The 20,810-nt window shown below is 32.5% G+C and overlaps 1 protein-coding gene and 1 pseudogene across 1 annotated transcript; one reads left to right on the top strand and one right to left on the bottom strand.

The window, feature by feature from the left end:
- Positions 1-1,725: 1,725 nt before the first annotated feature.
- On the top strand, positions 1,726-7,340 carry LOC100798540 (ankyrin repeat-containing protein BDA1-like; annotated as a pseudogene).
- A 274-nt stretch (positions 7,341-7,614) lies between these two features.
- On the bottom strand, positions 7,615-13,875 carry LOC102664008 (uncharacterized). The gene is made up of 3 exons (XM_006582093.4): positions 8,759-13,875; positions 8,548-8,666; positions 7,615-8,435 (listed from the first exon to the last, which is right to left on the bottom strand). The coding sequence occupies exons 1-3, from the start codon at positions 9,207-9,209 to the stop codon at positions 7,896-7,898; spliced, it is 1,110 nt and encodes a 369-aa protein (XP_006582156.1). The 5' UTR covers positions 9,210-13,875; the 3' UTR covers positions 7,615-7,895.
- Positions 13,876-20,810: the final 6,935 nt, after the last annotated feature.

The following is a 20,810-nucleotide window of genomic DNA, read 5'->3' as shown; positions in this document are numbered from 1 at the left end:
AAATATATATATTTCTATTTTAAAAATTTGCCACGGCAGCATGTTGTTTAATTTTACTGAATTTCTGGATACAACTTCTGAGGGCTTTAATTTTCACATTCTACCTCTTCGGTTTTGACTTTCAAGATTGCTTTTTGACTTTAGAAAATTAACTATGGGAATGGTATTAGCAATAGCTTTATGTTCTATGAAAACATCATTTTTAAATCAAATTTGTATTTAAGATATTGAATTTGACTAATAGACTTATGTCAGATATCTCTAATATGTTTACACGCGTTAAACAACTTTGATAATTTTTAATGAAGAATATCTAGCTAGAGACATGTCTCGACCTAACATAAAATAACTAAAGTTTGTATTTTGGATTTACCAACAAAAAATATATATTATTAGTATTATTTAAAATATTTGTTTAATTTGTTTTAAATTTTGCTTATTATTGACCCACCTTGAAACATGCTTAAGTAATTAGTGTGCTATAAGGGTAACCTGCGAGCCTTAGGATAGTACATTCCGAATCTGTTAATCAAATTGAAGGAAACCAATGTTAGGTAGCACGTGAGATTAGATAAAATAAATGCCCGAATGAGTCTTCACTTCTTTTATACTTGCGAGGATATGATGATAACTTTTTGAATAAAACAAAAAAATAAATGAGTAATTTGAACATGTTAGCCATCATAAGTATTTCACCAATTATTAATTTAACTAATCTGTTTAGTCTTCCTTTTTATTTTATTTTCGAGAAGTCTTATCACCAAGGGTGGACCTAAGAGCACGACGACTAAACTTACGTTACCGTGGTATGATAAAGAGCACACGACGACTAAAATTGAATACAAAAAATTAAGCGAAGTGTTGCTTCTACACGCAATGAATTCTTTACGTAAATTAGGGGTGTACAATATCATTGCCATAATTTAAATGTTTTATGGTAATTAGTTATACTGACCTAAACATAAAGATAATATATATAATAACTTTTCAAATGTTTGATTTATGTGTTGTTCGAAACGATGTGATGGTCAGAATTTATTGGGAATTATCTTAATCATCAATAGATGGGAGAAATGACTGTACAATTCAAATGATGACCGGCAATAGCCTAAAAGAAAAATTAGAAAAATAAACTAAAAAAGGATCCTAGTTGTTATTTTATGCTGGATTGAAATAGTAAAATCGGATAAAATCATTTATTGTGTATTTAGTTGAGTATTTATAACTTAATTTTGCGTTGATTTTGTTTAGTTGTGACTTTGAATTATATCTTCTTCTGAAATGATAAATAGCATTTTGACAAAAAGAATTATATTTGTTTGTTTAATTTTCATAATTAAATTTATTTATAAGAATATATTTATTAAAAATATAACTTTTATGTTAAGATAAATATTCTATATTACAAATTTTATTAATATTTTTTTAGATAAAAAATTTCAAATATAAATTAATCACTTCAATCAAATTTAATTTTTCTGAAAAATATTTTTTTTATATATATATATATATATATATATATATATATATATATATATATATATATATATATATATATATATATATATTTCCTCTCGTTGTTTCTTTTGTATAGATTATTGATAGATGTGAAAAACACATTTGGAATTTCTTACAACATTGACCAATTCAGTTATAAGAACGGTTTATATTTAATTTAATATTAAGAAGAAGAAAAAAAGTTAATAATGAACGAACTGAAATGAAAATATGACGTCTGAACAAGTTCATACACGCTTATTTAATTTAGCAAGAATAGCTGGGCACGCTGCTAGCTAGTATTCACTTTTCGTGCTTCAATATCATCTCAATGAATTATGGCTTCAAACATGAACACAACGAGTGATAACAAGTTGAAAGTAGCCGCTCAAGAAGGAGATATAAACCTTCTCTACACAGTAATTGAGGAGGATCCACAAGTTTTGGAACACAACGATTTAATATCATTTGTTGAGACACCTTTGCATATTGCTTCATCATGTGGTAATATTGGGTTTGCAACTGAGATTATGAGGCTAAAACCATCATTAGCTTGGAAGTTAAATCAACAAGGATTCACACCTATCCATCTTGCTATGCAACACAGCCATAAGAGAATGGTGCATCGCTTAGTAGACATCAACAAAGAATTGGTTCGAGCCAAAGGAAGGGAAGGTCTCACTCCTTTGCATTTTGCAAGTCAAATTGGAGAAATTGACCTTTTGGCTAACTTTCTCTTGGCTTGTCCAGATTCCATTGAAGATGTGACTATTAGAGGTGAGACTGCACTTCATATTGCAGTGAGATATCGACAGTATGAGGCTCTTCAACTCTTGGTTGGATGGCTCAAGGGAACATGCCAGAAGAATGCCATGCAGATAGAAAAAACAATACTGAACTGGAAGGACGAGGAAGGCAACACCATTTTGCACGTTTCTGCACTCATGAATGACTCAAAGGTACCCATCCCCTGTCTGTTTGCAACATAACTTTGATTAAGAGTTTAACTTATATAAGCGGCTAGTGTAAAATATTTAGACATATAATAAGAATTCATCTTATCCTCATGTAATATTAATTATACTTGAATTCACTTTTGATGCTAAATGTGTAATAAAAAATTTTAATAGATCAAAATAGTACAATAAAAAATTATAGGGACTAGAAGTAGATTTAAGCTAATTAATTAATTGAATAATATAGTAAAGTGGTCAAATCTTATTAGATATTTATACAAAAGTATTTGATACTAATAAGACGACATACATTAAAAATTTTAATATACCATGGCACGGAAATATTTTAGTTAGCAATACAAATTAAATGTTTAACTCTAAGAGGTTTTGCCGTAGAAGTTAATATATAATAACATATTAAATTTAAGGTTTAGGGTTAAATTTTTATTGATGTATAAAATATGTTTGCTAATATACGGTAATTACAATGGACCTAAATTTGGATATTGTATACAAAGGACTAAAGGTAATTCAAAATAATTCAATTTTACAATAAACTAAACAATTTGGGTTTTAATTCACAGTTTGGAAAAAGGATGTTCAATTACTCGCAAGAAATAGAATCCAAAGAGCAAGAAGTTTACAATTAAAGAGACTAGCAAATAGAAAAGCCTAGGGTTATAATTTCAATCATGCAAAGTGTTATGTTGTTTGATATGTGTACCAATTCGATCAGTATAGTCTTTTGAAAATGTGTATAAGGATGATCTCCACAAGGACTATATTTGTATCAATCCATTTGTGTAAACCAATTTCTATGCAAAGGATAATTTGATTTTTGGAATAAGAGTGCACAAATTTAAAACAAACAATATTGTAAATGACTAAAACAAAGTAAATTTTTGAGAGGCAAATAAGTGAATAGTTTGCGTGCAAAGCTGAGTTTAATGCAGATTTTTGAAAGATATTGGGTGCTTGGCTTTACTAAACTAACTTTGGATACAATACTAATGATTTTTCACCCTTCAATAGTGAGTTAAATGTGACTCTAACTTACAAATATACCCTAATCAATATTCCTCTAGTGAAAGGGTCTAAATCACTTAACTTAATTCCTAATTCCTTAGTAAGTTAAGCCAAGTGATTTGGATCAAAGAAAGGGTTAAAAACAAAGCTAACAAACATCATTCCATCTGGATATGAGTTCATTAGAAGCCTTCATTCAATTTTTAGTAGTAAAGCATTTTCCAATGACAATCATACCATAACACATGCATATGAGTGATCAAACCGTAAACAAGACAATAATATATGAAAAAAGGCAATAACAATGAAATTAAATAACATTAAATAGATAGTAGGAATAATTACAACAGAGTATTTAGTGCATCAAGCCCCCAACAACAGATTTTCTAGTCTCTCATTATCATGAGAGGAATACAAAATGTGAAATTGCAAGCAAAAATCGAGAACTAAGGTGGAAGAACAAGAGAGACAAACGTAGGTGAAGCTTCAGCTGCCAACACAAAGCCCTAGGTCGGTATTCCACTAGGATGAGAGTATTTGCTTTGTCATTTATGCATAAAGGCCAACTCACTTGGCAAGTAGTGCTCGCTTAGTGCATTACAGGAAAATGCAAAATCTTCTCTTGGTAGAATGAACAATTCACTTTGCGAGCATGAACTTGTCGAATGAATTAAAAAAATCCTTAATTCTTCTTTTGGTAGAGACATTAGTTTGATAAACAAGAAGTCGCTCGTTGAGTAACCTTGAAACACTATCATGGCTCCCAGAATTGTGGCATGTGCCTTCTCTCTAGATGTTTCCTTGTTGAGCGATTAAATTGGTTCACTCGCTGAGCGAGTAACAAATTTCTTCAAATCTTCATCTTCTCTTTTAAATGCACTAAAACTCTACAAAACACGATTAAAAGCTAGCAAATTTCCTAACTTCTAACTACATGAAACTAAAACCTAAAAGAACAATAAATCCTAATTAAATGGGGTTAAACAAGCAATAAATAAGGGAAAAAGTGAGATAATTATTGTGAAAATTAGATGAAACAATAAGTATGCATAACAATTATCACAAAAAATTCTCCAATTTCTTATTTCAATTGATTTCTTAATTAATTTTCAATTGTTGACCTTAATTATCTTCAAATACCTATAGATTATGATTATGTGTTATTAATAGTCTTTTCCATAATTTAATTCCTATTTGGTCATTTAGGGTTCAAATTGAGGAAAGCATAAACACAACGAGAAATATTAAAGGTTATTAATTTGGTCAGAAGCTCACAAAATAGTTTGGCTATTCGCTAATTGTTCTACAATTCTTTCAATCATTAACGAATAAAAGACTAATGTATTAGAGGGATCAATTCTAAATATGTAAATAACAACAGTAGAACAATTCAATTGACTGGTCAATTACAAATTCAATTAATAGGAATTGAGATTTACAAGCACAATTACATCATAACCTAAAAAGGGGAAAAATCAACCAGCCATAGGCATAGAGAGGCAAATTAACAACACCAGATCTAGAGATACATGAACAATAAAAGAGAGTAAGAAATGTTACAATTCAGAACCCCCGTGAGGTTCTTCACATTCTTTCCTATCCTCAGAAGCTCTCTCAGAGTTACTCACTCAGTGTATTCTAATTCAAAACAGAGTAAAAGATACAATAACTCTCAGTGTCCTTTTTTTCTATTTATAACCAACTTTGTGACTAAAGGGATGCAAAGTCCAGCATGGTCATGCTCAGATTAGCACGATCTTGTTGAAAGTGCAAGATTTTTTAAATTTGAATTTGCATGGTGCCTTCATGACGATCGTTGCAGCACACTTGTGTTGTGCATAGCACAACCGTCATGAGGAACCCAAATATTCTTTAAGTCATCCTTTTTAGGCTACTTTCCTACTTGTTCCATTGTTAACAAAAAACGTGAGCTTTGCCAAAATAAAACATAAGAGTTAAAGCATTTTGTGGCAAAAAAACTCCCATCCCATCACGCATAAAATATGGCTTAATTATCAATTATCATGTTACATCTATACTAATAATAAAGAAGATATTCCATTTTGGTGTTTACATATTCTAGACAATTTTATCTTTCATCAATTTATTTCTTTTAACAACTGCTCCACTACTTTTTAGTTAATTACTTTCTTTCTTGCTCCTTTTTTTTTTAACTTCTAAACCTTTCTTCTTTCTTTTATTTTATTTTTATTTAAAATATACAGAGAGACAAGGAGTAACTCTCTTCCCCTAGTTATAATTAAGAATATTAACTACTTTCTATTCTAATGATACAATTATCTAAGAAAAAAGAAAATGAATCTCAAGTATTATCTCAATATTTTTTTAATCATAAGAATTGAATTCCTATATAAGAACTGTTTCCTACATCTACAAGTCGTAGGAGTCACCTCTAATAGTGATCTTGAGTAACTGGTTCTATAAACTTAATAACCTTATAATTAAGAACTCATTGGAGATACTCTAATAATTTTCATTTATTTTTGGGTGGGATAGGTGCTTCAATTGTTGCTAAAGACTAAAGTGGATTTGAAGGTCAAGAATTTGGAGAACTCAACAGCACTAGACGTAGCAGCTAGTGCGGAGATAAAGAATGCGTTAGTTAGGGCTGGTGCAAAACATGGTTCATCAGTTACTAATGCTCCCACCCTTGCAGATAAACTAAGATGGAACATCACACTCATGGGAAAAATAATTATATTTGTACTTCGCATTAGAAGGGACATAACAGAGGATCAACGCCAAGCTTTTCTCGTAGTTGCTGCTCTTATTGCAACCGCAACTTATCAATCAGCACTAAGTCCCCCTGGTGGAGTTTTTCAGGCTAATGCTGGAAACAACGATAATAATAATGTTAATATCACTTCCCCCAATTCTACGACTATTGCTACGCAAGGAATTAATGCTGGGACTTCTGTCATTTCTGAAGGTGATTTCTTGACCTTATCAATTCTCAATTCACTTTCTCTTTTGATTTCAACCGTAACAATCTACATTCTCACGCCAAGTGGGATAGTGGGTACTATATTGTTCACGCCAATGTTTTGGTTTGCCTACTGCTATCTCTATTCTATAAGGGTAATATCCCCGACTAATGCTACCAAAAATTTCAATTTGGTTATGCTGTGTTTATTCTCCTCCTTGTACTCGGGGGTAGGGTGGACATTTTCCGTAGTGTGCAAGAGACTTAAGATTCATGAAAAGATGAGGGATATTGGAACAAGGAATAGTACAGGAAGAAATATATGGTAGCGGTAGCATTATTGCTGCAAATTTGACTATCTGTAGTATAGATAGTTCTGTTTGAAATAATAATTATTAGAAAATGAAGTCTCAGAAGATGAAGGGTTGAGTTTCTATACATTAAGAAGCATTATTCTTATGTAAAGTATATTATTCCTTCTTATGTATTTACAAGGCATTTACTATTAGTATTATGTCAGCTGTATTTTAATTGAGTATTAATGTAATGGTTATAATAGACTCTATTAAAAATAAAGGACTAATTCATCTAGCATTATTTGTGGCAAAGTAATAGAATCTCTTGTATTTTGCTATAGTTTTCTCTTTATAAATAGCATGTATTATATTGGTTTGCCACTGCTATGTCTATTCTATGAAGGTCAGCGAAGTTCCAATTCATCAAGTGTGCACCAACATGTTTTTGTTAAAGTAAGAAACTAAAAACTGAACATGAGTGTGGGAATAGAAAGCATAAAAGAAATATCACAACCAGCAAAAAATGGTGGAAGATAGAATTGTATTTTCGTTAGGATTTTTCCAGCATACATAAGTGACTTGTAGTTGCTGAAAATACAAAGTTACAAGCAACACAACGCATCCCATACTGACTTAGCCTAACCACTCCCTTAAAACAAGGTCTTTCATTCAATTTCTCCTACTACATGTTGACTAATACTAACTTATATCAGAAACATAACAACAACATATTTAATACCAAAATACCAAGAAAAGTCTCAATTCTAACACTCTTCGACAGTTTTCTTGTGCACTCCAAGTCTTAATCTTGGCATTTCAAACTTTCCCTTGGAAAGTGCTTTTGTCATTATGTCAGCAATCTGTTCTTCAGAGCTGCAATGCTCCAAGCAATGTTGTTAATGACGGATGGCGGTTCATGGCGGAAAGTAAAAAATCCGCCATAAAAATATAGCGGATGGCGTAGCGGAAAATGGCGGATGTCATGGCGGACAAAAAAAAAACATATATATAAACTCATTGAAATTGAAAAAAACAAAGGATTGCATTCAAATAAACTAAAAAAGTTTCATGAGTTCATACAATAATCAAGTACGAACACCAAATAAACTCATTAAAGAGTTCAAAATAAGAAAATGATAAAAACATAATGCAAAGTGCAAAGTGAAGGTTGAGGCTCTAATCATCTTCTCCAATCCCAACATAATCATCTTCGTTGTTATCATATGGTAATGGAGCATCTCCCTCTTCCCCATCAGACGCCTCAAAATTGACCATGATTTCTTCTTTTTCAGATTCAACATCAATATTCTCCTCAACATCTAGATCCTCATCATTTTCTTGGACTGCTTTTTGCTTCCTTGATGAAGATCCAACAATCATTGCCTGTTTTTTAGAAGTTTGGGCAGCAGCAACACTTGTTTTTTGCTTTTTTCGCCTAGTATACATCCTACACTCTCCAACCCCCGAAGCCTGATACACAGTTGCCCAATTTAGAGCATCATCATCTTCAAATACCAAATCATTTCCAGCATCATTATCATCATCTTGATCCATCTCTCCCACGAGCCATTCATTGCATACATCAATATCATTAAGAGAAATTGGATCAATTTCATCTCTTGCATTATATCTTTGCTTCAATTGTTGGTTGTATTTGACAAACACCAAATCATGCAACCTCTTGTGCTCAAGCCTATTTCTTTTTTTGGAATGAATCTACAACATAACAAATAAATGTTGATTTCAATCTCAAATATACTCCAAATAAAACTTGATCATCAAAATTAAATAAAATTAAAAAGTATAGTTAGAGTTTTGTCACAATTACTTGCTCAAACACACTCCAATTTCTTTCACATCCTGAAGCACTGCAAGTCAAACTCAAAATCTTAATAGCTAGCTTCTGCAAATTTGGAGTTTGTGACCCAAACATTCGCCACCAATATGCTGCAATACCAATTACCAACCAAGAGCATAACTTAGAATTCTGAATTATAAAACTAATACATAAAAAAAATAGTATGATAAAAGTTTCTTACTAGGAGAATGGGTTTTCCTTTGAGCCATTGCAAAGTCGGAACCAAAGTGGTCAGCACCAATCTTGTAAAGATGCAACTCGGTTAGAATTTTTTGTTGCACATCAAATTGTGGAATCAACTTCTTAATGCACTCAAACAAACCATTGCTGACCTCAAAATCAAACTCCAAGTCAGTGTTGTCATAAAAGAACTCTGGATTTAAGAAGTGGGCAGCTGCATGCAATGGCCTATGAAGCTGACAATTCCATCTTTTATCAATGATTGCAAACACATCTTTGTACTTGCTTTCATTGTTGTTGAAAGACTTGATAATTGTTTCTTTTGCCTTGTCCATTGCTTCATAAATATAGCCCATGGCTGGTTTCCTTTCACCATCCACAAGACGAAGCACTTTCACAAGTGGAGCCATGACTTTAAGAGTGTAAACCACACTATTCCAAAAAGAAGGCATGAGCACTACCTTTGCAGCTTCTTTTCCCTTAGGCTCCTTATAGCTTGTTCAAGGTCCATTCATCAGAAGTAAACATTTTTCTAATATTGGACCTTGAACAAGCTTCTTTTCCCTTAGGCTCCTTATAGCCATGGTGCCGCCATCCCAAACCCGCAACGCCACCGCTATTCGGTGGCGTTTTTTCGAAAATCCGCCACGGAAAACCGCCATGGCGCCGCCATGGCCGCCATTTAACAACACTGGCTCCAAGCTGATTTCTCTTGACTTCACAACTTCTCTAATGGTATGAAACTTCACCTTGATGTGCTTAGTTCTTCCATGCTGGACAGGATTGTTGGCAATACAAATGGCTGACTTATTGTCCACCCAAATGACAATAGCTCCATCTTGAATTTGACCCGCATCTAACAGAATCTTCCTTAGCCAAATAGCTTGATTTGCTGCAGCTGCAGTTGAAATATACTCAGCTTCTACTGAGGATTGGGCCACAATATCTTGCTTGAATTCCATGAAAAAAGCAGCACTCCCAAATGAGAAAGCATAACCAGAGGTGCTCTTAGCTTCATCTACACTTCTTGCCCAGTCACTATTGCATATCCTTGAAGTTCTCCACTTTAAGTTTTTAAAAAATACAAACCATAATCAGTTGTACCTCTTATATACCTCAAAACTCTCTTTGCAGCACGAAAATGAACTTGACTAGGTGAATGCATGAATCTAGAAAGCAAGCTTGCAACAAACATAATGTCTGGTCTTGTTGCTGACAGATACAACAAACTACCAATTATACTTCTATAAACAAAATCATCTGCTTTATCAATACCATCGTTCATTGATAACTTTTCATTCACAACAATTGGAGTGGCAACAGGCTTGCATTGCTCCATGCAAAACTTCAATATCACCAAAGCATATTTCTTTTGTGAAATGAAGATCCCGTCATTAAATTGAGAAATCTCCATTCTAAGAAAATACTTAATTTCACCCAAGTCAATCATTTCAAATTCTTTTTCCATGTCCTTTATTTCACCTAAGTCAGTCATTTTTCCACTTCTTCACGTACAAGGTGGCTTCATTTTCACTTCTTCTAAAGCCCTTTTTCAAAAGATAACTGTCAATCCTGCTATACCAAGCTCTTGGAGCCTGTTTTAGGCCATAAAGAGCTTTTTGAAGTTTGTAGATTTTATCTTCACTTCCCGAAACTTAAACCTTCAGGTTGATCAACATATATGTCTTCATCAAGCAGGTCATTCAAGAAAGCTGATTTTACATCAAAATGATAGATTTTCCAGCCATGTTTTGCTGCCATAGAAATCATTAATCTGATCATATCATGCCTCACAACTGATGCAAAAGTAACGCGTGGCTGCTATGAATAACCTTTTAGCACCAATCTAGCCTTAAGTTTGTTTATAGAACCGTCAGGATTGAGCTTAGTTCTGTAAACCCACTTTACAACAATCACATTTTTATTACTTGGTCTATCAACACCAAGTCTGATTTTTTTCTATCATCTTCATCTCCTCCTGCATGGTAGCTCTCCAACTCTCAAATTCAGCAGCTTCATCATACCTTTTTGGCTCTAATGCAGCAACATTGCATCTAGCATAAACATCTTTCAAAGATCTTGTACCTCTCATTGGAAAATCAGTGTCGCTGTCATAGTTTTCTACTTCGTCATCAAAATTCAGTTCTTGCAAATTGTCTTCTCCAAGTAGCCTTTTACTTGAGCCTTCAGCTTGACATTTCTCACAATTCCATCTGGAAACTTCATCAAACTTCACATCTCTGCTGACCATAAGTTTTTTTTTTGTCTCCAAATTGTACACTCGTATCCTTTGGAGTTATTACTATACCCTAAAAAGAGGCCAACTTCTGATTTGTGATCCAACTTATCCTTTTTTACTGTTGGAACATGACTGCAGCACACACAACCCAATATTCTCAAGTGCTCCACCAAAGGCTTCCTTTCAAACCATGCTTCAAATGGTGTTTTGTCATTCAAGGCTTTGGTAGGCAGCAAATTCTGCAACTAAACTAAGGTATTTACAGCCTTAGCCCAAAAACTCTTAGGAAGACCTTTCTCAAAAAGCAAGAACCAAGTCATTTCCATCATTGTCATGTTTTTCCTTTCACTCACTCCATTTGTTGAGGAGTGTAAGGAACGATGAATTGATGCTAAATTCCTTCTTGTTCACAAAAGTTTTTAAAATTCCCCTGTATACTCAGTCCCATATTCAGATCTGAGCTTTTTAATTTGACATCCAACCTCATTTTCAACCATAGGCTTGAACTTCTGAAATGGAGGAGCTGCTTCTGACTTTTGCTTTAGAAAAAACACCCAACTTATCCTTGTAAAATCATCTATAAATAGCAGAAAATAAATCTTTCAGTTGCACAAGGCTCTTCATATTTGAAGAGTATCCTATGACACTTTGACATGACATAGACACTGACAGAAACTTGTCTTCTCTTTTCTTGACAAAAGTATGACATGTTGGAGACAAGTATATTTTCTTACCATCAAACCTTGGATGTAACTGGTCACATATACCCATCTCAACTAGATCTTGACGAGTATTCAAACCATCCTTTGTCTTGCCTTGAATTTTAAGAAGCGTGCCAATGACACTATCACACACATTTTTCTCCAAATGATAACATCGATACAATGTCTGACATCTAGATTAGACCAGTATGGAAGATCAAACAATATCAACCTCTTCTTCCATATGCAAGTTTTACTTGTTGGCTTCTTTTGGGTCTTTCCAAATATAGTATTGATGTCCTCAACCCGCTCAAGAACCTACTCACCAGTTAACGGTATCGGTGCACTTTCATGCTCTGGTTTCCATTAAAAGCTTTTTTCAATCGCCGGTAAGGGTGATAAGGTTTCAGAAAACGTCGATGTCGAGTGTATATCGTTTTTCTTCCATGTTTTAGTTGTTCATAGCTTGCATGATGACCCTTAACACTATATCCACTCAAATTCATGTATGTTGCAAAGTCATTAATGGTATAAAATAGCATTGTAAGCAACTTGAATGTCTCATTTCGATACCCATCAAACATGACAATCCCCTCATCCCACAACTTTGTCAAGTCTTCAATCAAGGGACTGAGATAAACATCAATCATGTATTTTCACTTCATGTACAAATAAGGAGGCAAGTTGTAAATTACTTGCAAAATAGGCCACGAACTATGCTTAGTACTTAAACTACCATAGGGATCCATTCCATCAATGGCAAGTCCAAGCCTAAGATTTCTTGCCTCTTTGTCAAAATCTGGACACAAATGATTAATCTTCTTCCACTGGGAGGAATTAGTCGGGTGACAGAGCATTCCATCGCAGTTTCTCCTATTTGCATGTCATGTAAGGTCTTTTGCGTCATCTCTATTAGTAAATAGATACTTAAACCTTTGAATGATTAAAAGATACCATAACACCTTTGTTGGGGGGCCTTTTTGTGTGCTTTCGTTACTACTACACTCGTCATCATCCTTCATCGTGATATCCCAAACCTGGGGTAATTATGCATTTCTTCAAACTCATGTTTGTATAGTATGCAATCGTTAAGGCATGCATGAATTTTTGGATACTGCATACACATCGAACACAATATCTTTTTCATCTGATAATAACTTTTTGGAAACGTGTTTTCCTTTGGAAGCATATCCTGCACTACCTGAAGCAGTGAGTGTTTTCCTCTGGGGACCTTTCTCTGTGCTTTTGTTACTACTACACTCGTCATCATCCTTCACTTTGTATTGTGATATCCCAGACCTAGGGCAATTATGCATTTCTTCAAACTCTTGTCTATATAGTATGCAATCATTAAGGCATGTAAGAATTTTCGGATACTGCATACACATCAGACACAATATCTTCTTCGACTGATAATAACTTTTTGGCAACGTGTTTTCCTCTAGAAGCATATTCTGCACTACTTGAAGCAGTGAAGTGAAACTTCACTCAATCCATATCTAGCCTTGACATTAACCAGACTTAACATCGCTGACAACAACGTCATAGACTTCTTGCACCCTGGATACAAAGGCTTATTCGAATCACTTTCTAATGTATCATACATAGGGGCATGTGCTTTCTTAAAAGACTCTTGTCCAAGATCATGAATCATATCCTCTAATTGATCTCCCATTCCTACATCAACTGGTTCAGTTTGGGATCCCATTTGCATGTCTGTCAATTCACCATGCCATATCCATGTCGTATAATTCTTCTTAATCCCATCACATAGAAGATGTGCTCGTATGTCATCTAGTACTTGTCATCTCTCATTCAAACAGTTTACACAAGGAAAAAAATATTTTCCATCCTAACCCGGTCGACTTCTTTCAGAGGAAAATTCCAAGAATTGTTCAACGTCTTCCTCATACGCAGGACTCATGCAACTTGTATTCATCCAACTTCAATCCATCTAATTAATAACTCTGTGATACTCACAAAATTATTCCATGCATGAAAACCTTACTTTTTCATTAAAGGTGTGGTCCTATCCCATTCAGAAAGACATTTTTTATAGTAGATTCATATGTAAAGGTTAAGTCTCTTTTCTTAAATTTGACAAAATTTTGTTAGCATTTCCCATTGATCTCCAATTATATGACATGAAAGTGGTGACATGAATTCCACCACATTCAAGTACGCACTCAGAGAACAAAGTGAAATGCATTGTACCAAAATTTCATCAAAATTAAGAAAAAAGACTTAACCTATACAAATGAATCTACTATAAACAAAAATGACTCTTTCCAAATTATCAGACGGACAATTCAAGATTCAATACAATGATTAATCCAAACTATCCAGAAGAATCATTGTATTAAATCTCAAATAAGAAACTAAGGTTAACTCATAATGAACATAACTTGTATATAAGGCAATAGTCATTAATCACATTATACAAGTTATAAAAGCATTTGTAACAAATAAAAGCCTGAAAAGAGTATGAAAGACTTTTGTACCTATAATGTCACTAACAATCTCTAACAACGAATGTCGTGATGAAGATGAAAATAGGAAAATGAAAAGTGCCTACAAATTACATTGAACATCGAATATTAATATATATATATATATATATATAAAACTTATCTAGTCAAATGACAGGAGAATTAGTTAAATAAGAATTGTGCAGTGTATATATAAATACATTATTCCATGATTGATAACTAGAATGAGCTACATCTTCTTTATGTCTAGCTCACCTGTGTGCTTTGGATTGTACAAAAATGAATAAAGGTCAGAATTTTTTACCTTCAAAACTAGGTACAAAGCACTTTGAGTGTTTACAATTTATATAATAGCCTTATTTCTATTATAGAAGTTGAAGATGGGCTAGATTCTCTAAGACAGGGCTTAAGTCTTTTTAAGGACAATAACTTTCCTTTTGATGAATGTATAATCTACTATGTACGTATTTATCTTAAACATCTGCATTCAAACATTTACTTCAATCATCGCGCAACACATGTAGATTGAAGCTGAGGCACTTTCCGTCAAGATAATCCATTATGTGAGTTGGGTCACAACTCCCATCCAAAACATGATTGAAATGTGTATATAGTTTTAATTAAATCAATATTAAATTTAATGTTACTGGTGTCCATGGCAAACAAGCTAATTTTAGCGAGTCTTATTCATTCCGCAAACACAAGAAGTTTGAGAGAGTGTCATTACAACAATCCTAGTCATGTAGTACCACCAATTGTGAATACATAGACAACCAATTTGTGACATGGGTTTCCATTATAGTAAGTTGTCAAGTAGTTGTAGCTTTCTGATCCTACGAATTACGTGTATTTTATCATTTATATACTAATATGTTTTATAAAAAAAATCTTATAAAATGAAATGAAATTAATATTGATTCATATGATTTAGATGTGAATCTATCACTTCTACAATTCAAGAAGTATTCATGTAACATTTTTACTATTCATTGAAAAAAGTTATTCTTTATTCATTTATAAGTCACTTGATTTGACTAGTTTATTCATTTGTTATTAATTTAAAAAGATTTTATATGAAACTTATATGCATTATGTCTTTTTTTCATAATATTGTTCACTTCTACAAAATGGAACAAAGACTATAAGAGCTACCTTCATAGCCCTATTCCTTGGTGACTCCAAATGCCTTGTTTCTCTCTTGAATGACAAGTTCCCTCGATTGGGTTTGAGGTAATCTGATTGCATCAAAATAAGCTGGCTTGGTTCAGTGTTGTTTTGGACAAACATCAACATCACACCATCGGTTGAGGTTTTGCTTAATACACAACCACAATCAATCAACTACTTCAACAGGTTGGTTCAAATCAAGACCAAGGTTGATCTTGATAATTTCTTTAGGAATGAACAAAGCATCCTTATGCTACCATATCAGAAATTATTAGAGTAATAATTGGTACTTTTTACTCTAAACACTTTATTAACACTTATTAGTTCTTACTAACTACTAGAAATGTATGAAGTGTTAATGAAAGTTACCTGCAAGAATAAAAATTTAGAAAAGATATAGGTTGAGGAAGAACTTGAGGTGCTATATATGCTCCAGGCTTCAGTTTCTTTTCATTGTTGAATTATTCTGTCTAGGTAATATTAGGAAAGTATAATACTACCAAAATAGTTATAGATTTAGTGCAGGTTTGAACACTTCCAAACTCATGTTCAGGATTTTTACGTCAAATATAAAAAGACACCTAAGTTACTTCAAGTAACTCTTGAAAGGGATTACATGTGTTTTGCATTGATGAAATTCACACACATTTGTTTTTGCTAATGATTTACTGTGGTATTCAAATTTATTCCTAACTCGAACTAGTTTTATTTTATCCCACTAAACTCAATCACTCTTACTCTCACGAAACGCAAAAATAGAACAGGGGAAAAGCATTCAACTTAATACTAATGAAGAGAAGAAGGGAACCTGAAACTTGCGGCGATGGCGATGAAAGCTCTGGACCGACACCAGCAATGAGAACCTATGGCTCTAGACGACAGTCATAAGCACAAACACACGCAGTCACGACCAATGGCAACAAGCGACAACCATAACTTTAACGAGCATGGCGGCGGCGGTGGCGGCAGCGGAAGCAACAATGACAGGAGAGGCCTTTTGACGCCAACACAGAGCTTTGGACACAAGGTTTGGGCGCGCACAACAGATTAAAACCATTCTTTGTAGTAGTGACATCACACACATCAACATCATTTCCAATGGAAGGTAAATTTTGAACTAAACCATTTGAGCTCATTTTCTTCAAAGTGGAAAAGCTAAAATGACCAAGTCTTTTATGCCACAAAACAAAATCATTTCTAGTACTAGGAAAAGCATGCATAGTTTTTTCTTTCCACTATATTGGAAAACTTTTATCTCTCATTTTGACAGACATTAGCTCACTCCCTAAGGGATCAAATATGGTGCATCTCATGTCTTCAAAATGCAAGGTATAGTTCTTTTCAAGCATTTGTCCAACATTCAAAATGCTTTGATTTATCTCAGGCACATAAAACATCTGATTTTCGACATCTCGAGGGAGAAGATTTTGAGCCTAGGTGATCATGGTGAAGGGGGTTTTGAGCTCGAGGGACTTGGTCTTGCCAATGCTGGGCTGGCCGGTCAAGAGGATTGTGCGGTCGGCGATTTTGTCGTCTTAGATCATCTGGAGGATCACGCCAGCGGCCTTGTGGGTGATGATTAGCTTGACCATGCCGTCTGAGATAGTACGCGACTCCAGAGAGGATTTCAGGCCAAGGCCGTGAATATGGAAATGCGTGCCCACGCGCTCTATGTGGGTCAGATCGCAACTCTCAAAGTTTTAGCTCCGCCATTGTAGAAACAACAAAGATGGTGGGAGGGAGAAAGAGGGTTTTGAGGGTTTGGTATTTGGAGAGTGAGAATATGTATTCCCACTTTAGAGTGCGGGGCAGTGGTTAGAGGCACACATTCAAATATTAAAAATAGCGAAAAATCTTAAAATAATAATTTTTAAGATGATTTTTGAAAAACTGTATAACTCTTATTATTTTTAAAATTATCACTGCCTAACATTCTAAAACCATATATCGAAATCGTCTTAAAATGTAGGTAGTAAAAAATCATTTTCTAATAGTGTTTTTTAAAAGGATGTAAATGAAGATACATATGCACATGAAGTTCATTCATTATACATCTCCATTATCTTCATTAGCGGATTGTGCTATTTCATTTTTATTGCGTTAAAATCAATATATTCCAATAACTTTTATTACATCTTTATCTATAAAATTTTAAATAATATTTAAACATATAGTTATTGAAGAGTGGCTTGAAATTTGAATTTTAAAAATCTACCAATTATTAATTAAACTTGCTCATTTTTTTCATTTTAAAAATAACAAAATATGTTAATTAAAACTGTCCATATTTTTTATTTTCAAAATATTCCAATTTGATAATTAAAACTACCAATTTTTCTGATTTTAAAACTATATCAATTTTTTAATTAAAACAATAGAATTATTTATTTGATTTAAAAATTTCTTAAAATACAGCTAATAAAGGTGACACGTACCCTTCTTCCTTTCCCGTTTCTCACTTCTTCTTTCCTTCAAAACTTTTCACTCAAATTCATCTTTCTGTCTAAATAAAAAAATAAACTCATAATTTAAATCAAAAGTATAAAGAAAATCATAAAGGCACGAAGATGTTTACTCTTAATTAATAACTAACCGTCCTAGATATTAATTAATATAGAATTTACATCGTGTGATAAATCAGTGCGCGACATGCATAATTAAGAAAATATCAGCAAAACCAATTTTAATTTTTATATATGGTATAACTAAAATTAATTCTTCGGATTTTTTATGTTCTAACTAAATCTATAAGAGAATAAATACTTATAAGTTAATATTTTTACTGATGAATATAACATTATATTATTTAACAATTTAATAAGTTAACAATTTTACTGAAGAATTCAATAAGTTATTTTGATACAGAATGATATAAATTTAAATTTATCATTTTATATCAATTGAAATACTATGGACTTTCAAACCTATTTTTAAAGACAATATTCTTAAAAGAAATTAATAAAATCCAATTCTATTGTTGTATGTTGACTATAAACAGTTATAAAGGGTTAGTTTTCTTTGGATTGAATCTAAGTTATACATTTAAAAATAATGTTTAAAATCAAATTTAACTAAAGTAATTCTAACATTTTATGCTCTTTCAGTGAAAATTTACTTATGTATTTAAGAAAACATATTAAATTATAAAACAAATTAATATGTTATCCATATACATGTCCCTAAAAGAAATAAAATTAAAAATAGCATTTCCTGTGCACTCGAGTACATGCACTAATCTATAACAATATAGCATGAAAAAAAAGTCCTTGCTGCAGGATTGATTACATTACATTCTGTTGTGAAAGTGGAAAAAAAAATAGAAAGTAATTGGTGGTAGAAGAAATATGGAGTCTCACATTTAAGAAAGCAAAATTAAATAAAGTCTTGGAAACGCTGCGATATCTATTATGTCTGGAGCTGATTTCGTTTGTTATCGTCTTTCAATAGACAAATTTACGTAAAGGGATCACCTTTAGAAACTATTTACCTAAAGGGGTCTCTTTTAAAAGTAATTGCGGAGGAGGTTTGTTTTCCATGGAAGTCGCTGGTGGTGCTGGCGATAATGGTTGATCCGCCATTCCCATTGGCGTTACAGGGCGTGACGTGGACGGAGGGTCTCGCCTTCTAGATTGGCGAGACATGTGAAGGGAGCTCTCGCCTTCACCATTGGCGAGATACGTCCACGTAGGACTGGCGTGAAGGTCTCGCCTTCTCTGGTGGCGAGATACATCTCGTGAAGGTGTCGCCTTCTCTAGTGGCGAGATAGGTGCATCTCGTGAGGGTGGGTTACAGCTTTGCAGGTGTTAGGGTTGCAGCTTTGCAGGTGTTAAGGTTGCATGCATGCACTGAAAACACAGAGTAGCCTTAGCTTAGCTTTTTGACCCTTGCTTCTTTACATTTCCTTCTATAAAAATAACCTCCAGCAACTTAAATTTTTACGCAAACTTCTCTTCTCTTCTTCAAGCTTTCTTCTTTCTCCTTTGTTGAGTTTCAGTGAGTGAGTGTGTACGTGTGTGCTGCACTTCCTTCAACTTTATTTTGCTGTGTCTTCCATAATTCATTCCTGGTAAGTGATTTTTTTAAATAAGTTTTATATATTCTGATTTATATTTTCTGTTGTTAATATTATAAAAATAGTAGGTTAGTTAGTATTAATAGGTATTGTAAGTTTAGGTTAATTAGGATTAATAGATATTGTAAGGTTAGGTTAGTTACTATGTTGTTCTTAATTTTTATGTATTAATAGATATTTGAAGGTTAGGTTAGTTAATTTGGTTTGTTGTATATATTTTTAGATATTATATATGTTAGTTAGTTTGGTTTGTTGTATATATTTTTAGGTATTATATATGTGATATAATATTATTAGCTTTAGAAATATTAGGCACACGTAATATTAACTAGTTGTAGAAATATTTTTTGTCAGCCACACCTATTATTAGCTTTAGAAATATTAGGCACACGTAATATACTTAATATTAGCTAGCTGTAGAAATATTAGGCACAAGTTAATTTAAGGTTTAATTATATATTTGTAAATTTTAGGATAAACGTAAATTTTTAGTTTTTGTAATATTAGCTAGCTGTAGAAATTTTAAGCATTTTACATGTAAATAAATAATTGTAATATTAGATACACGTAAATTTGCCTTTTTAGTGTTATAATTTTGTATGTTATAATAGATAGTATAGTTTTAAATAAATGAATTGATAAGTTAATATTGTTTGAGTTAATTATTTTTAGTTTTTAGTTATATATATATATGATAAGATAGTGTTAGTTTTAGTTTATAGGTTAATATTATTTGTTTTAGGAAATTTACGTTATTAAATATATGATACATTGCACATTATTATTATTATTGTATATATATTGTTTAAATAATTTTTTCAATATTTGTTTGTATTATAAATAATTTGTTAGTCCATATTTTATTTAATTATTTTTTTGTTAGTTGTAGAAAAAAAAATTATTTATTTAAATTTTTCTTCACATGTATTTTAATTTATCTATAGAATATATTCAAAATTACCCAGTTTTATTTATCTACTAACTTAAACTTAAACTTAAACTACAGATTAAAATTTCATTCTAACTTCAAAAAACTAGAAGGGAATCGGGTAATTATTTGTAAGGTCTGTCCACCCATGAACAAAGGCTTGTAAATAATTAAGCATTATTAAAATAACTTCAAACTAAAAACCTAATTACAAAAATTAATAAGCTTAAACTTCACGTTAAAATTTGTTTCTAAATAAAACAATTATTACTTCAATTAAATATTTTGAGAATGATAAAAATAAAAACATCTATTTGCTTCCTCTATTAAACTTAAACTAGACATTGATACGTCATTCTAACAAAAAAATTATTACTCAAATTAAATAATTCAAAAAAAATTCCTTAACTTCAAAAACTTCAAGAGTCACCTCTAAATAGTATTAACTCACAAATAT

The sequence above is a fragment of the Glycine max genome, chromosome 6, assembly GCF_000004515.6.
Source record: "Glycine max cultivar Williams 82 chromosome 6, Glycine_max_v4.0, whole genome shotgun sequence".
NCBI lineage: Eukaryota > Viridiplantae > Streptophyta > Magnoliopsida > Fabales > Fabaceae > Glycine > Glycine max.
This window is presented reverse-complemented; position numbering and strand designations above follow the sequence as displayed.

Bases quoted from the DNA above. Each gene is read 5' to 3' on its own strand.
- LOC102664008 (XM_006582093.4), bottom strand. From the start codon at position 9,209: ATGCCTTCTTTTTGGAATAGTGTGGTTTACACTCTTAAAGTCATGGCT. The intron at 8,667-8,758 runs GTAAGAAACTTT...TTGGTATTGCAG, and splicing joins AAGGAAAACCCATTCTCCTA to CATATTGGTGGCGAATGTTT. The intron at 8,436-8,547 runs GTAATTGTGACA...GTTATGTTGTAG, and splicing joins ATTGGAGTGTGTTTGAGCAA to ATTCATTCCAAAAAAAGAAA.